Below are 15,909 nucleotides of genomic sequence, written 5' to 3'. Positions count from 1 at the left end.
CTCTTCCTGGGTCTTGATTTCCTCCTCTATTTAAGACTGGGCATAAGAAAATATTTGCCATCCCAACCAAAGATACGAGGGAGTCCCGCCCCATGTTGACCAACAGTGCTTTATTAGAGCCAGACCTAGAGATGCCTATAGGACTGATGATGCCTCCTTTCCTTGTGGTCAACAGGGAGACTCAGAGAGCAAGAGAAACACAAAAAGTTATTAACCAAGTCCAGATCATTGTGGGGAAAGGGGTGATGGGGATAGAATAAAGTAGGAAGGGAGTTAACAATTCCCAGTTAATATAGATAGGGGAAGATAGGAAGTAGCAAGACTTCTGGGGCTTACAGTCCCTCAGTATTTATAGCAGTTAAGCAGGGTTAGAAATACACTCTAAAAGGAATGCTGCTAAGGATTTCCTGGCTAAATCTTCCCTATCCCCTCTCCCACCATCATCGGAATGGAAAAAATCCTTACCTCTTTCTCCATTTCAATGAAAATCTAGAAGGTACAGGTGAAAGTAGGTTCAAAATGGCAAAGGACATAAAGGGTTGATGTGAGAATTAGAGGCTCAATTCCAAAATTCATTGTTCCTTCCCTGGGGTGGAGCTCCTCATGTACAGCTTTTCTCCATTAGGAGAGAGGCCAACAACATTAGAGGAAAAACACTGGAAGATTCATTGTGAGGAAGTGAAATACAAGGAATCTGATGATCAAGAAGTCATTTCCAGCAGAAGAAACTGGCTTTTGGAATCTTGGTCACTGCCAGAGTTTGAAAGTGAGTTACAAATTATCCCTGCTACCTCCTGTAAAAAATAAGCTATTTTGGGGCAGCTAAGTGGCACAGTGGATTGAGTACCAGGCCAGGAGTTGGGAATACTTAGATTCAAATGTGACCTCAGAACCCATTTATAATTTTAGAGAGTTGGCAGAGAGAGGCTCAAAGACTTGCCTAGGGTCACAAACCCTAGTAGAGGAATGACTTGAATTCAGGTCTTCCTGGCTCTCTAATGATTCTGCACATCCTACATTCTCTGGGTGGGATACAAAGGGTCCAGGCCCTCAAGATTACAAACTAGTTGGAGAGATAGGACAGTCAGCAATTAAACAGCATATGATAAGCAGCAGAAGTACATAAAAGAAGTACTACCTGCTAAGGGATATCAAAAGAAGGTCAGAGTAGCACTGGCTGTGTGCATGGAGATGATATGCCAAGAAAAGCTGCCAACCTTAAATCTCTACCAGAACTGAAAACAAAATGCCAGAGGGCTGGCCATCTCAGTTTTGTGACTCTCTGTTGCCACATTCCCTACCTACCTGGCTCTGATAGCTGAATTCTGGGCACATGGGACCCCCTCAGCCTGCTTAGCAGCCAAAGCTCTCAGAGGGTCTTGTCTTTCTGAAAAGAAGCATCAGTTTCATTTGCTCCTTTCAGGCCCTGCTACCACAGATTCCCAAAAAAAACAAAGCAAGCTGAAGGAAGGCCTCTGTTTTATAAGGGTCAGAGGAAAAGGACCTGAACCCAGAAAGGGGTCTATTTAAATATTTAAATATAGTTTGTCCAACTACTTCACACATTATTTTGCCAGTCCATATACCCTCTACTCTTTTCAAAATAATAGCTGTTTCTTCCTTTTCTGTTTCCTATTTGTAAGATTAGTAGGGTCTCTCCTGGGGTACACTTTCCCCTTTTGGCTTCTGATAGTCCAGTAGCAAACTTTATTAATTACCAGACTCTTCTGGAAATGCCAGGCTCACCAACCCTCAAAAGGAAAATAAGAGGAAGAGGTCTTGTTTGAAGGAACCACTCCCACAGGCTACTAAGATCTAGCTGAGTGTCAGAGGGGGGATATATCCTGGGCAAGAGCTTAATTTTATTTTCATTTCCAACAACTGGCCTTTCAAGCCATCCTCTCTTCAACCCACAGAGATGAAAAAAAAAAAGAGAGAGAGAGAGAGAGAGAGAGAAAGGAGGAAGTGGGGAATAATGCTTTTGTGTGCAAAGCATTGTGCTAGGTGCAGACAAAAAATCCATCCAAAACAGCCTAGAGGATTGTTTCCAAGTGGCAGGAAGGGATAGGGGACATAGTTATCTGGGTAAGTTTCATTGATCCAAAAAGCAAGCCCAAGACAATAGCCAGGATAAACATACCTCATTACCTGTAATTAATCTCCCAGGGCAAAATGTTTCTACTTCTCCCCCTGCTCACATGATGTTTCTCCCATTCTTTATGTGGTCTAATCTGAAGCAAAAATTAAAACTTCTATTTAAATTCTAGCATCTGGAATTACTTCATCAAATTGTGGAAGCCCAGAATGCTAGAAATATTAATTAATTTTTTCAGTACTATTTCACCCCTGAAAAACTAACAACTAATCTCCCAGGAACTCTTAAGGACTTAAAACAGCTTGTATCACCAAAAAATACTGTGACATGGTGATGATTGATTTCACATTATCTGTTTATAGGATGCCCTGATATTCAGTCACCCAGGGCTCAGGCATTTGCTGATAACCCAAAGAGGCAATGCAAGGAATCTCTCTCTTTTAATAGCTGAAGGGGAAAGAAGAAAACATGGAAATATATGAGGTGCTCTAAATTCTAAGTAATGGAAAAACCAATGAACATCTAAGAGAAGAGATAATGAAAGATAATATAACTCTTACTTTCTCACACAGAATCAGGAGAGGCCACAGGAAAGAATATACTATATTCAAAGTTTTTGCTTAATTGTTTTCCTTCGTCACTAAGGTTGGTACAATATAGAAGGAATAGGACCATGACTGGGATATCTAGACAAAAGGCATCATCAACAATCAAGTGGCAAAATAAATACTTTACTAGGGGAAGAGGATCCAAAGAAAAAAGTAAACCAGTCCTTGCCCTCAAACAGCTTACATGCTAATAAGGGAAACAACTGGTAGACAAGTCCAAATAATGAATCCTCAGAAAAGACTTTATTAAAATTTGCTTCACACTTTTCTATAGAGCTAAAACCAATATCTATATTTAACATGATTATACCTTCAAATAGTGCAAATTTGAATATATGTGTCTACCTCAAGGGGTCCTTATTCACATTCTTATCAGGACCAGCAGTGCAGGCACATACATGGTAGGCAGAAAATCACTTAGGTGGGAAAGCAGTAGGGGAAAGGATGAGAGACTAAACCAATAAAAGTCTTCCGTAGAATGTCTTTTAGCCAGCCAACAAGCATTTATTAGGTAGTTAGTATGAGCTAGGCACTGTACTAAGAGTTGGTAATATAAAGAATGACAAAATACAGTCCCTGTCCTAAAAGAGCTCCCCTTCTGATGAGAGGGACAACATGTGTACTTATATACAAAATAACTGTGTACTTACAAGACATATATTGTAAATGGAAGGTAATCTCAAAGGGAAGGTTGTAGTAGTGGAAAGGACTGAAAAAGGCGACAGTATTTCAACTGAGTCTTGAGGAAGTCAGGCAGAAAAGGTAGAAGTTGTAGGTGATGGGCCAGGGGTTCAGTGGCATTGGGAGTAGCAGTGCAAAGTTATGCTGTCAGGAAGTAGAGGGTCATGTGTGACATGACATGTGTAACAGCAAGAAAGGCAGTGAGGGGGCAGCTGGGTAGCTCAGTGGATTGAGAGCCAGGCCTAGAGACGGGAGATCCTAGGTTCAAATCCGGCCTCAGACACTTCCCAGCTGTGTGACCCTGGGCAAGTCACTTGACCCCCATTGCCTACCCTTACCACTCTTCCACCTATAAGTCAATACACAGAAGTTAAGGGTTTAAAATAAAAAAAAAAAAAAAAAAAAAAGAAAGGCAGCGAAACCAGATCAAGAGCATGCAAAGAGGTGTAAAATATGCAATAAGATTAGAAATGTGAGGAGAGGCTACGATGTGAAGGGCTGTACAAACCAACAGAGAGATAGTCTATACATTTGATCCTGAAGGTAATAAGGAATTACTAAAAGTAATTGATTAGAGCAGGTGAATATGATAAGATTTACTTTAGGAGAACTACTAGCAGTTTTTTAAAGGATAGGATGAAGCGGATAAAGGTCCAAAGCAGGAAGACCCATTAGAAAGCTATTGTGCTGCAATGGTAAAGGTGATGAGGGCCTGAACTAGAGGGCTTATTACATGAGTGGAGAGAAGGAAAGGCATATGAGAAATATTGTAGAGAGAGAATGATAAGATTTGTCCACTGATATGATTAGTGAGAATGAGAAGCTGAGGACAACACTGAAATTGTGAGCCTGAGTGACTAGGAAGATCAGAGTGCCCTTGACTGTTTGGAACAGGCATGAGTTAAAGGGGAAATATGACAAGTTCTTCTGGACATGTTGAATCAGAGATACCTATAGAATAACCAAATCAAAATGTCTTACAGACAGTTGATGATACACTAAACACAGGAGACAAGATTTTGGATGGATATAAAGATCTCTCAGTCATCACCATTGATATAACTGGGACCATAGGAGCTAATGAGATCACTAAATAAGAGAACATAGGGGGCAGCTGGGTATTAAGAGCCAGGCCTAGAGAAAGGAGGTTCTGATCTGGCCTCAGACACTTCCCAGCTTTGTGACCCTGGGCAAGTCACTTAACCCCCATTGTATTGACTCCAAAACGGAAGGTAAGGGTTTAAAAGAAATTAAAAAAAAGAGAGAGAGAGAGAGAGAGAGAGAGAGAGAGAGAGAGAGAGAGTAGAGAGAAAAAAGAAAAGCCTTGGCATGCACCACAATTCAAAGGTGAAACATGGATAAATATCCAGCAAAGGGAAAGGAAAAGAAGGTGGCAATCTGGTAGGAGGTAAACCAAAAAAGCAGAATCACAGAAACCTAAAGGGAACATCCAGGAAGAAAGGGCAGTCAGTAATGATGCAGACAAATCAAGAAGGATAAGGACCGAGAAAAGGTAACTAAATTTGGTGATTAAGAGATCACTGGCAACTCTGGAAAGAGAAGTTTCTGGTTGAGTGATGAAATTCCCTAAGCAAGAGAGAAAGGATATAGGAGAATTGGTAAGCAGGTATGGTCAGATCAACTGAGATTTGTGAGGATAGGGAAGATCTTGGAATGTCTTTAGGCAGCAGGGAAGAGAAACATTAGATAGAGAGGAAGAGATTAAAAACTAGAGAATGGAAATGATAGGGGCTCAGGAGGTAGAGAAAATGAGAGGAAATCAAAGGAACATATGGAAAGGTTGGCCTTGAAGAGAAAAGCCACCTCCTCATCAGAGACTAAAAGAGGAGATAATGGTATTAATTGCATCAACAAAACATCGTAATTTAAAAAAAAAAAAGAAATATGAGATTCCTGGGTGAGTGATGGCAATCTACTTGATATGAAGTCTCTGAAGCAAAAGAAGAAAGGAAAGGGCAGACATGACACACACATCCACCTGAGGACTGTTGGTGCAGCCAGGTGACCTACTAGCTTCAAACTGAGCTGGGTTTTTCACAGGCCTCTCTGTTTCAGATGATGGGAGAGTGAAATTACTCACCCTCCAAAGGAACGTTCTACAGAACCTATATAATGTTTCCAGGTCAGGCAGCAGTAGAGTTCAGAGACAAGCAGAGGTAGAATTTCAGACTAGTCACCCTTAATAGACGGCCTTTAAAATTAGATAAGTGGTAAATAAAGCAACTGATGCCATCCAAATCCACCCCAAGGGTCAAGCAAAATTCTTTCCTTTCTACACTTCACAGTATATACAGCCTCCCAGACAGTCCTAGTGAGGGAAGTCTTAACTAGAACCACACCAAGTGTATATTTTAACTAGTAATTCCCAACTTGAGGTTGGTAACAATCAAGTGCAACTCTAAATTCTCAAGACCAAATGAATGGTAACTAATTTTAATTAAAAATAAAACCAGCAAGGTGAAATCAAGTAGAAGCAAGACCAGAAACAAGATTTTTCTGATTCCCAGCCCTGTATTTACTCTTTCTACTATAACCAGCCAAAACAATGCCACAACTCCAGAAGGGTTGGAGACCACAGATGTAATAACAATAGCTAACATTTTTGTAATTCTTTAAGGTTTGCAAAGCAGCTCACTTATATATCTTATTAGATCTTCAAAGCAACCCTATTAACTAAGTACTACTATTACCTCATTTTATATGTGAGGAAAATGAAGCCCAGAGGAATAAAGCGATTTGCCCACAGTCACACAGTAATTGTCAGAAATGGAATCCCAAGCTAGGTCTCCCCTAAATCTGTGTTCAGCATTTTTCTCAATATAATGAATCTATACTGATCTTCCCTCTTTAAGAGAAGGAAGATCTCTACTTGCCACTATTTAAGACTTCAGATTTCAGATATGAACACCAAAGTGTTAATATACTCTTACCCGTTAGCCATATCTATTTAAAAGGGCCCCAACATCTGAAGATTGCAACCAAGGTGTTCAAGTTAGTAAGCTCTTTCCACCTCAACTCTATGACACAGATAAATTTAGTGAACTGTATAATACATTTTCTATCTTGCTAATCAGTCAAAACAGCATTATTAGGGGCAGCTGGGTAGCTCAGTGGATTGAGAGCCAGGCCTAGAGACAGGAGGTCCTAGGTTCAAATCCGGCCTCAGACACTTCCCAGCTATGTGACCCTGGGCAAGTCACTTGACTACCATTGCCCACCCTTACCACTCTTCCACCTATAAGTCAATACACAGAAGTTAAGGGTTTAAAATAAAAAAAAAACAGCATTATTAGATCTAACATGTCCAAAAGACCCAATTTCTACTTCTCAAGTTATATAGGGAAATCTTAGAGGTATAACTCACAAAAATTCTGGGGCTCCTTACCTGCAGCTGAGAAAGAGACAGAGACAGAGAGACAGAGACAAATACAGGTACCTCCCTTACTCATTGAAAGAAGGTGAAGCTAAGCACTTGTGGATGCAGAGAGGGAAATCCCAAGGAGGAAATCCTGCCTTGGGGCCCTTCCATAGTCTTCTGTACCTGTCAGTAGTTCCATTCTTGAGAACAGAAGCCATTAAAGTATGACCACCCTCTAGCCCCCCTATAACACTAGGAAGCTTGGGACTTCATATTATATCCATAACTAGCAGCAGTTTCCAGTTAGGCCACTGGTTTGTGCAGCACAAGCCATCAAGATATCAAAGTAGGGTTCCAAGGAAAAGCACAGTCTCCTAAGGCAGGCCTCCTCTTCTCCCTTAGGTTTCTGATCACAGTGTCAGAAATAGTCATGGCATGTTCTCAAGGTGGCAAGGGATTCTATGAGCCTCTAACTAGAATGCCTAAAGACATCCTCCAAACTGCATGGAACACCCCAGGGGGACCACACACACAATCACTTTCCCATTCATCAAGATAATCTAGAAAGAGCCACCAGCCCCCACAACATTATAGCCAGTCTACATGGACTACAAGAAATCAAATACCCCAAAGGCATGAACTTACACCAGAGTTCATAGTAGTAGTTGCAGCACTGAGACTGTCCACAGCAGTGTCCTGTATCACATATGTAGCTCTGGTTGTTGATCCCGACACAGGTTTCCTTATCCTAAGATTAAAAAGATTTGAATGCATTACATTACAACTTTTAATAAGTTTCTCTTCTCATCCAAATCCTCCAGGTTATACAGCACCACAACCCTCCTCTTGTCCTGACATGTGGATCATTCCAGAAGAGCTACAGTTATAGAAAAAGAAGCACAAATATGGCTTACAAAGGTAGGAAGCCCAGGACACAAAACACTTTTGTAAATAGCAACATTTGGGGGGGGGGGGGGAATGGGAGATGAATTAACTTGGACACAAGTAAGAATCTCTACATTTTCCACTGTTAAACAGAATGGTGGCACAGTAATTCAATTAGCAGCATTTAAAATCTCCCCCCCTCACGCCCCCCCCCCCCCGGGAAATTTCTTGGAATATTCATTGTAATGTTTATTCCAGGATTCTAGTCAGACAGGAAGGATGTTATGTATTCAAACTTGATTACTTGGGTTATATTGCAGATTACACTACAATCTGTTTCAAAAAAGGACAAAACCCTGCTGCCACTGAAACCTGTCATACTTAAAGACCTGGCCCAATTCCAATTTGAACTTTTCTCATCAAAATACCCCTTAAGTCTATATTGGTCCCAGGATTCATGTCCATCCCTTGTCTGGGACTGTTGTGGAGGAAAGGTTGCTAAGCAGCAGGTCCAACAGCTGCCATATTCCATTTCAATGCACTAGTAGGTGGAGGGAGGAAAAAAAAAATCACACCCCCATTAGGATGCAAGAGCTTTCTTAAACTAATCTTGACTGCAAAGTGTTTTAAGCATGATGCATTCCACAGAGTCATCTAATACCTCCAGCTTTGCCTACTTCACTAATCCTAAAGAAAATAGCCCTCCTCCAAAGGGAAAACAAAATGACAGCACTGGGTTTTCGACTCCTTCCCAAGCTGACCTTGCACATAGCACACATCCAGACAGAAGACTGCCAATGGAAACTTCAGTCACATGGTGGGTTCCTCAGCTCCCAGTCCTTATTTTATTTTACTATACTTTTCCACTTGGTCAATGGTATAAACAAACTATTTTTTTGAGTTACTGTTTTCAGGGCTCAGGGCTATGGTGCAGGTAGTAACTCTGCTCTCTCTGAAATTAAATGAGAAGAACTAGAAAGCAAGCCTCATACTTGGGACTGAAAAACAACTCTACTGCTTGTGGATCCCCAACCCCACCCCTTTGCTGGTCCAGGACAACCCTTGGGAATTTCGGATCTCTCACATGTCCAAGGATAGATGTGCTTGAGAAAAGGGTAGGGGTGGAGGAGGGAAGCATTTGTAAACTATGACAAGGAAAGTAATCAAAATAGTAACCATGACCACCACCTCCTAGCATTTGTATAGCACTTCAAAGCACATTCCTCACAACAATCCTGTGAAATAGATAGCGAATTATTATTAACCCCATTTTACTTAGGAGGATACTGAGACTTAGAGTTTAAGTTCCTTACCCAGGATCACATAGCTCCTGTTTCCAATGGAATCCCAAACTAGGGCTCCAGATTTCATGTTCATTGTTCTATCCCCACTCCATGCCAATATATGTGTCTGTTGCTCTTTATTCTAGAAATATTGCAAACATTATGCCTGGAATATTTTGTCATTCCCAAACAAATAACCATCAACAGAACATATAAACAACATAAATAGTCACTTCTACTAGAGTTCTATCTAGAGAAACTGGGCTAAGATAAGTCATAAAGAGGGAGTGGGAGGTATGGCTGGACTGAGAGAATACATCAAAGTAGAAGTACTAATCTCAAAAATCTTAAAACCTCAAATATGAGATGAGAAGAATTAAATTTGAGAGTCAGCCAGAAATTTTTAGATCTATTATAACTCCACAGACTTAAAGCTGGAAAGAAGTCATATAGTCATCAGAAATATAATGACAACTAGCAGACCTACTCTTTTTACCTATAAATGCAAGGGCTACCAAAGGTAACCTGGGGCTTTTGCCACTAGTTGGTCCTGTATGAGATGATATGGCTTAAAGAAATAGAGACCATTCAGTGAACAGAAGCAAGCTATAAATCTTTCTAATGAGAAGGGGTCATGCCCTAATAGCGATGCCCAAAGCATGGGTGCAGATACAAGCATTTTACAGATTCCTAATGCAAGCCTCCACCCACTCTGTTCAATATCCCATGGTCTGAGGGCCAAACTTACAATCTGGGTGCAGGAGCCCCATCATAGCGTGGACTTCATCACAGGCTTTCACCAGGCTAGGGGGGTTATGAAGAGGTAGCTATGTCCTTAGGAATGGCTCTTCTAACTTTTAAAAGTCAGAGGAGATAAGGAGGTAGGATAGCCTAATGGCTTGCTTTCTTTGAAATAAGAGATCTCTCAACACACTGGGCCTATGGCAATAACAAAATGTCCTTGGGATGTTATTCTGAACTCCTAAACAGGTTTTCCTTCTCTAATGGAATCCCACCCTGAGAATTAATTCTTTTCTCTCCACACAGCTCCAAGTGTAAATATCTGAAGCTCTTCCATGAGATGCCTCCTTTAAGGCTGAGTCACTCTCCTGTTATATTTAGGGGAAAGTAAATCCAAGCTTGCTGGTTTTGCTAGGACACACAAACTCTAATTTCAGGTTTCATGGGAGCATTAACATTCCCTTTAAGCCTAGCATCCTCTGCAAATGCCATCCTTCTGGCACCAATTCCTAAGAGTCCAGTTCAAAGTGGCCGCACAGATTCTAATAGAGGTCACATCCTGTGATACATGAAAGAATCTTATGACACTGCTTCCCCAGGAAAATCTCATAAGCAAAGATACAAGCTGGCCAACTGTTCTTGAGTATGTGCAGATCAGCATGAACCGGAACAAACCCGAAGTCTCAAAAAATGCATCTTCTTAACTGTTGTCAGTGGCTCCTTCCACCCTCCCTCTCTCTCCTAAGACAGCAGAGTCTGACTTTTCCCTGCCTTACCTCTCCCTTCTCAGAATGATCAGGATCAAAATCATCTATAATCTAACTTTTCAAAACCTTCCAGTGGAGCAAAAGGCTAGCTAGCCTCCCAGTTTCCTATTGTGATCATACCCACCCACCTCCAAAAATCCCTGAAGTGCCAAATGGACATGTGGTCTATTTCAATGACTTTCCCCTCCTTTCTTCCTGACCTCTACAGGGCCCCAAGTCCAAAGAGAAAGATGATAAAGGCCTACATCTTTAGTAGGCCTATATCTTTTCTGATTCAAGCTAGCAACGACAATGGTATAATTTGGCAAAATGCTCTCAAATTGTGATTCATGAGTTTCTAATAAAGACATTGTTAATAGTCCCTTTCTGTCTTCCTTTTCAATGCTGGTAGGAACTTCACCCACATATCTCTATATTCCATATTTGTATTAGGACCAATTAATGGACCATCTAGAGGAAACAAGGACCATCAAGAGCCAACAGTAGTAAAAAATAAAAGGTTGATCTTCTGATGAACCCAACAGCCATCCAAACAACACCTCAATTTCAACTGGAACATATGGGCTCCTATTTGGTAACCCCTATGGGATTGTAAACTGTTCTTAGCCTAGGAAGTAGTGGGAGAAAGACAAAATAGGAAAGGGAGAAGAAAATGTAGCTTAATAAAAAGGAAATGTTTTGTTGCTTGTTCCTTTAGATATGCCCTTTAAACTACTTCCTTTTGCTTCTTAAACTTTCTTCTTGAAAATTTAAAAACAAATATTTCAATATACAAAGAACAAAAAGAAGACAGAACAAACAACTTTGCTATAAGGCTTGTTTCCAATACACGAATTTGTTCCAAAGCAACTGATAAGTTAGGGAACATGTTAAGCATAATGCAAACTTCTTTTCTTTGTGCATGATTTCCTTTGCTACCTGATGATAATTCACAAGCAGCAACTCTTCCAATGCCCACTTCCACAAATAAACTTCAGGTCTTGTATATTTTCTAATGCAGCAGAAGCTTTGGGCAGAAAAGGGTTGGCACATACCACCTCTTGCATACACTTTCCACTGTGGCTCTCTTGTCCTTAAGGGACTATCTTTTTTTTTTTTTAATGTGTTATTGACAAAATGTTTGAGCTTTGTGTCCCTAATCTCATTTCCCCCCATAATCCCAGTGGCTTTTATTGCATAATTTTGTGATGCTTTTGGGGAATACATGTCAAATTACAGTAGAATTGACCATATAAGAAAATGAATTTCTAGTTTGTTTCTAACCCTTTTGCATATTAAACTTTTTTACATATATTAAATTTAATAAAGTAGTAACAAAATTGCTTTTTGATGTATAATGCAACTCGAAAGACAGATTGAGACCAGGCTGCAAAGGGGTTTATAAGCCAAAAAGAAGAGTTTATTATTTCATCATAGAGGCAAAAGGGACATCTTAACATGTGGCAGGCAGGCAGTTTTAATCCTCAACAACAGCAAGCAATACATAGAGGCATTATCCCATTACAATGGATACCACTTCGAAGCAGCCATCTCTTAAAATAAAACAATATATATGCCATAGTAATGGTAACTTACTTGGGTTGATCTAGTTATAATGAATTTACTATACCCAAACAGAACTACACGAATGTTTCTTAGCTCTCTAGGAACTTAACATTTATTGTCTTTAATGAAGTAACTTTTTGGTGTATAATCTGTATTGAAAGTGGTAGGGCAGATCCAACCTGAAACAATTCAATTCCATTAACATGTATATACACTATATCTAAGGCACCCATTCCAGCCAGATGCAGGAGATAAAGGCAAAAAAAATGGAACTGCCACCAAGGATCTTATTGGAAGGGTACATGTACACAGATAATTATAACATAAACTTAGAATAGAAAGAACACTACTCACTAGGAATATGAAGGAAGACCTTCAAGAATAGGCCCCTGAATCTTTGAAGGAATTGAAGGAATACAAGAAAGCAGAGGTAGTAAAGAAGTATGTCTTTCAGACATGAAGAACAGCTTGTGTTAATTTTTGGAGGTGGTGGATAGAGTTTAGTCCAATTTGGATTAAACACAGACTAAATAAATGGGATGGAAGAGACTGGACTTATGGGATCCCTTTGGTAAAGGAACCACTCCCACCCCCAAACTCTAGAAGGAAAAATTATCTCTACCAATGCAAGTCTGACACTCCTTTGTAACCTATAGTCTTAGAGAGAGTGGCTTAGAGGATTGAGAGTTTCAGTGATTTGCCTACAATCATACACCCAGAGACAGAACTAGAGCCTGGGTTTGAGTCTAAGGCCAGCTCTTCATCTAAACAATTACAGCATGCAGCTTCTTGTGAGTGAAATGAAGGCTAAAAAGGTCAGAGACAAGTTGTAAAGGGTCTTGAATACTGGGCTGAATTTATATTTCATCTCGAAGACAACAGAGAGACAGTCACTGAGGGCTTTTGAGCAGGGAACTGCCATGATCAGGCCTGTGCCTTAAGAAAATTATTTTTGTCAGCTATACATAGGACAAATTTGTGATAAAGACCTAAACTAGGGAAGTAGTGGTATGAGTAGAAAGAAAGGGAAGAATGTGGGAAACACTGTGAGGTCAGAATCAATTGAAGAATTTTATTTAATTAATTTAGAGTATTTTTCCATGGTTACATGATTCATATTCTTTCCCTCTCCTCTTCCCCTGCCCCACAGCCAATGAGTAATTCCACTGGGTTTTACATATGTCATTGATCAAGACCTATTTCCATATTATTAATATTTGCATTAGGGTGATCGTTTAGAGTCTACATCTCCAATCATGTCTGTGGAGTCAGAATCAAAAGGACTTGCAGTTGACCAGAAATGGGAATAAGAATGAGGGAAAAAAATCAATGAGATTATAGAGGTTTGAAACTGAAAGAGCTGGAAGATGGTGATATTCCCAACAATAAGAAATATTTGGAGTATATAAAGGTTTGGGATTATTTGGGGGGAGAAGGTAAGGAGGATACTGATGATGAGATATTAATGGAACTTCCAGGTGGAGGGGCATGATTGGAGGGCTGGATATTAAGATTTGGAAGTTACTTGAGCCTTCACATTAAGGAACAATTATCCTTTAACTGTCCCGGCTTGTCCATATAGGCATCCAACCATCAACTCAAACTCTAACCCTATCTTTTCCCACACCTCCCTTCACACAGCACTCTGCTTATATTTCTCATGTACTACTTTGTATCATAACTATTTGTCTAAGAATACATCCTCTACTAGACCAGACATTCAATGAATATAGGGACTATGGCTTTTCAAAATTTTCCATCTCCCTTGAGGTGCAGCACAGTGCTTTGCACAAAGGAGATATGAAATAAATGCTGACTGAACTAACAATGAGATGTAGGAAAAAAAATCCAGCAGGTGGGAGAAATGGTATAAACATGAGACCAAGTGGTTTTGAGCAATTAATTCAGTTTGATGAAATTCCATTACCACAAAACATGTTAAAAGACTTGTGGAATTTATTATAAAGGCAATATAAGAGAAAGGAACAACTGCTGGGTTTGGAGGTAGAAGGCCTAGAATCAGGCAGATTCTATAAGACTTGGACAAATCATTTATCTTCTCTTGGATTCTGTAAAATGAGAGGCCTAGATGAATTCTAACTATCTTTTTATAAAGCATTAAATCTTTGAGTCTAAAGTCTTTCATATCAGCAACAAATACAAAGATAACTTTTGATATTTTCATTTAAGAATTTGTGCTGGTAGCCCAAAGCAAATAAACAATCGATCTGTTATACATTTTGTTGAACAAGGAACAAAAGTAAAATTATCTTGAGTAAAAAAGAGGCACAGAACTGGAAACCACATTTTTTTAAAATTAAAGATGACTAACAAAGAATTAGAAACTAAAGGAATGCCCATCAACTGGAAAATGGCTGAACAAGCTAATACATAAATGTGATGGAATACTCCTGTGCTGTAAGAAACTAAAAGAGAATGGTTTCAGAAAAACTGAAGACCAATATGAACTGATGCAAAGTGAAGTGAGCAGAACCAGGAGTCAATCTACACAACAGCAATATTGAAAACATAATCAACTTTGAAAGATTTAATAACTCTGATCAACAAGATGATTTGCCACAGTTCCAAAAGACTATTGATGAAGCATGCTATTCTACTTCCAGATGGCAAGGTGATGGGCTTCACCATACCCCGCCCCTCCTCCTTTCCTTGTTCTTACCTTTTAAAAAAAAAAAAACATGACTAATGACAAAATTTGTTTTGCGTGATGATACATCCTTGTAATGGGTTTGGATCTCTATGTTTTAAAAAAAATTAAAATTAAAAACAAAAGGATGACCATCCTGGTTATTGATACCTATGAAAATTATTTCAATTCTCTGGTGGTAGCAAAAACTGAAGGACTTATACTCTTTTCCTTAGCAACTTTCATGTCTTACAATTACAATTCTGAACGGAATAAAGGTCAACTTCACCAGAGCAAGAACTCTTTAAAATACCAATGTATAGCCAGAGACACTGTTTATGATCCACACATCCCAATTTTAATTTGCTGGCACCACTGCGTTGGAAAATCATTCCAATAACTAGCTAACAATAAGAGTGCCTAAAGCACCTAACACAAATGACTACAGTTCTGAACTAATAACTTGGAGGTGTGAGGGTTTTCTTTTGGAGGGAGGGAAGGAAATAGAATCATGTAATAGAGTTCAACTGCCTGGCAGATTAATATAGGCAACATTCAGAGAAACATCTCTGGTTTTCTCTGATGGTAGGAAGCAAGAAGGAATATTTTTTTAAAAGAAAGAGAGAGGGGTGAGGGAAAGAGAAACATACTTAGGGCAAAATGGAAGCCTCCAATTTTCCATAGTTTTAAAATTCAAAACATATATTGAAATAGAAAATCTAAATTAAATTTTAGTAGTCATATATGGTAATTTTCAATTCACCTTGGAAATATCTGTGGAACTCTAAAAGGAAAACTATTTTCCTTTAAGACAACTCCTCACCTTAGTTTCTCAGTCCCTTTCATCACATAGTGCAATAAAACTCAAGAAATATTTATCAAGTGTCCCACAATATAGAAGGCACTATATCATATAATGACATAAGTGAAGCATGTTTTCCCTCAAACAGCTTACATTATGCTATAGAAATATGACAAATGCAAAAGAAGGTACAAAGTAATACAAAATAACTAAAACTGGAGAAGCCTGACTTTTAAGGTTCCTTCTAGCTCTAAAACTATAGTCCAATGAATTTAACGAGTACTAATAAGTGGGACAGCTAACAAGTAGGCAGTTAGGTGGCACTATGGATAGAGAACCAGACCTGGAGTCAGGAAGACTTCCTAAGTTCAAATTTGTCCTTAGACACTTACTTACCATGTGACACTGGGCAAGTCATTTAATCCTATTTGCATTGGTTTCCTCATCTGTAAAATAAGCTGGAGAAGGAAATGGCA

At 39.4% G+C, this 15,909-nt stretch overlaps 1 protein-coding gene across 2 annotated transcripts in view; it reads right to left on the bottom strand.

Annotated features, from left to right (window-relative positions):
- The window catches only part of WBP1L (WW domain binding protein 1 like), a 70,966-nt gene that overhangs the window by 13,846 nt on the left and 41,211 nt on the right, over positions 1-15,909 (bottom strand). For both annotated transcript variants that reach the window (XM_044665527.1, XM_044665528.1), the window contains exon 2: positions 7,409-7,511. In XM_044665527.1, coding sequence (XP_044521462.1) covers positions 7,409-7,511 — 103 coding nt within the window. The remainder of the gene's footprint in view (positions 1-7,408; positions 7,512-15,909) is intronic.

This window comes from Gracilinanus agilis, chromosome 2 (assembly GCF_016433145.1).
Source record: "Gracilinanus agilis isolate LMUSP501 chromosome 2, AgileGrace, whole genome shotgun sequence".
NCBI classification, from domain to species: Eukaryota; Metazoa; Chordata; class Mammalia; order Didelphimorphia; family Didelphidae; genus Gracilinanus; species Gracilinanus agilis.
Note: the sequence above shows the minus strand (reverse complement) of the source record. Positions and strands in the feature narration are given on the sequence as shown.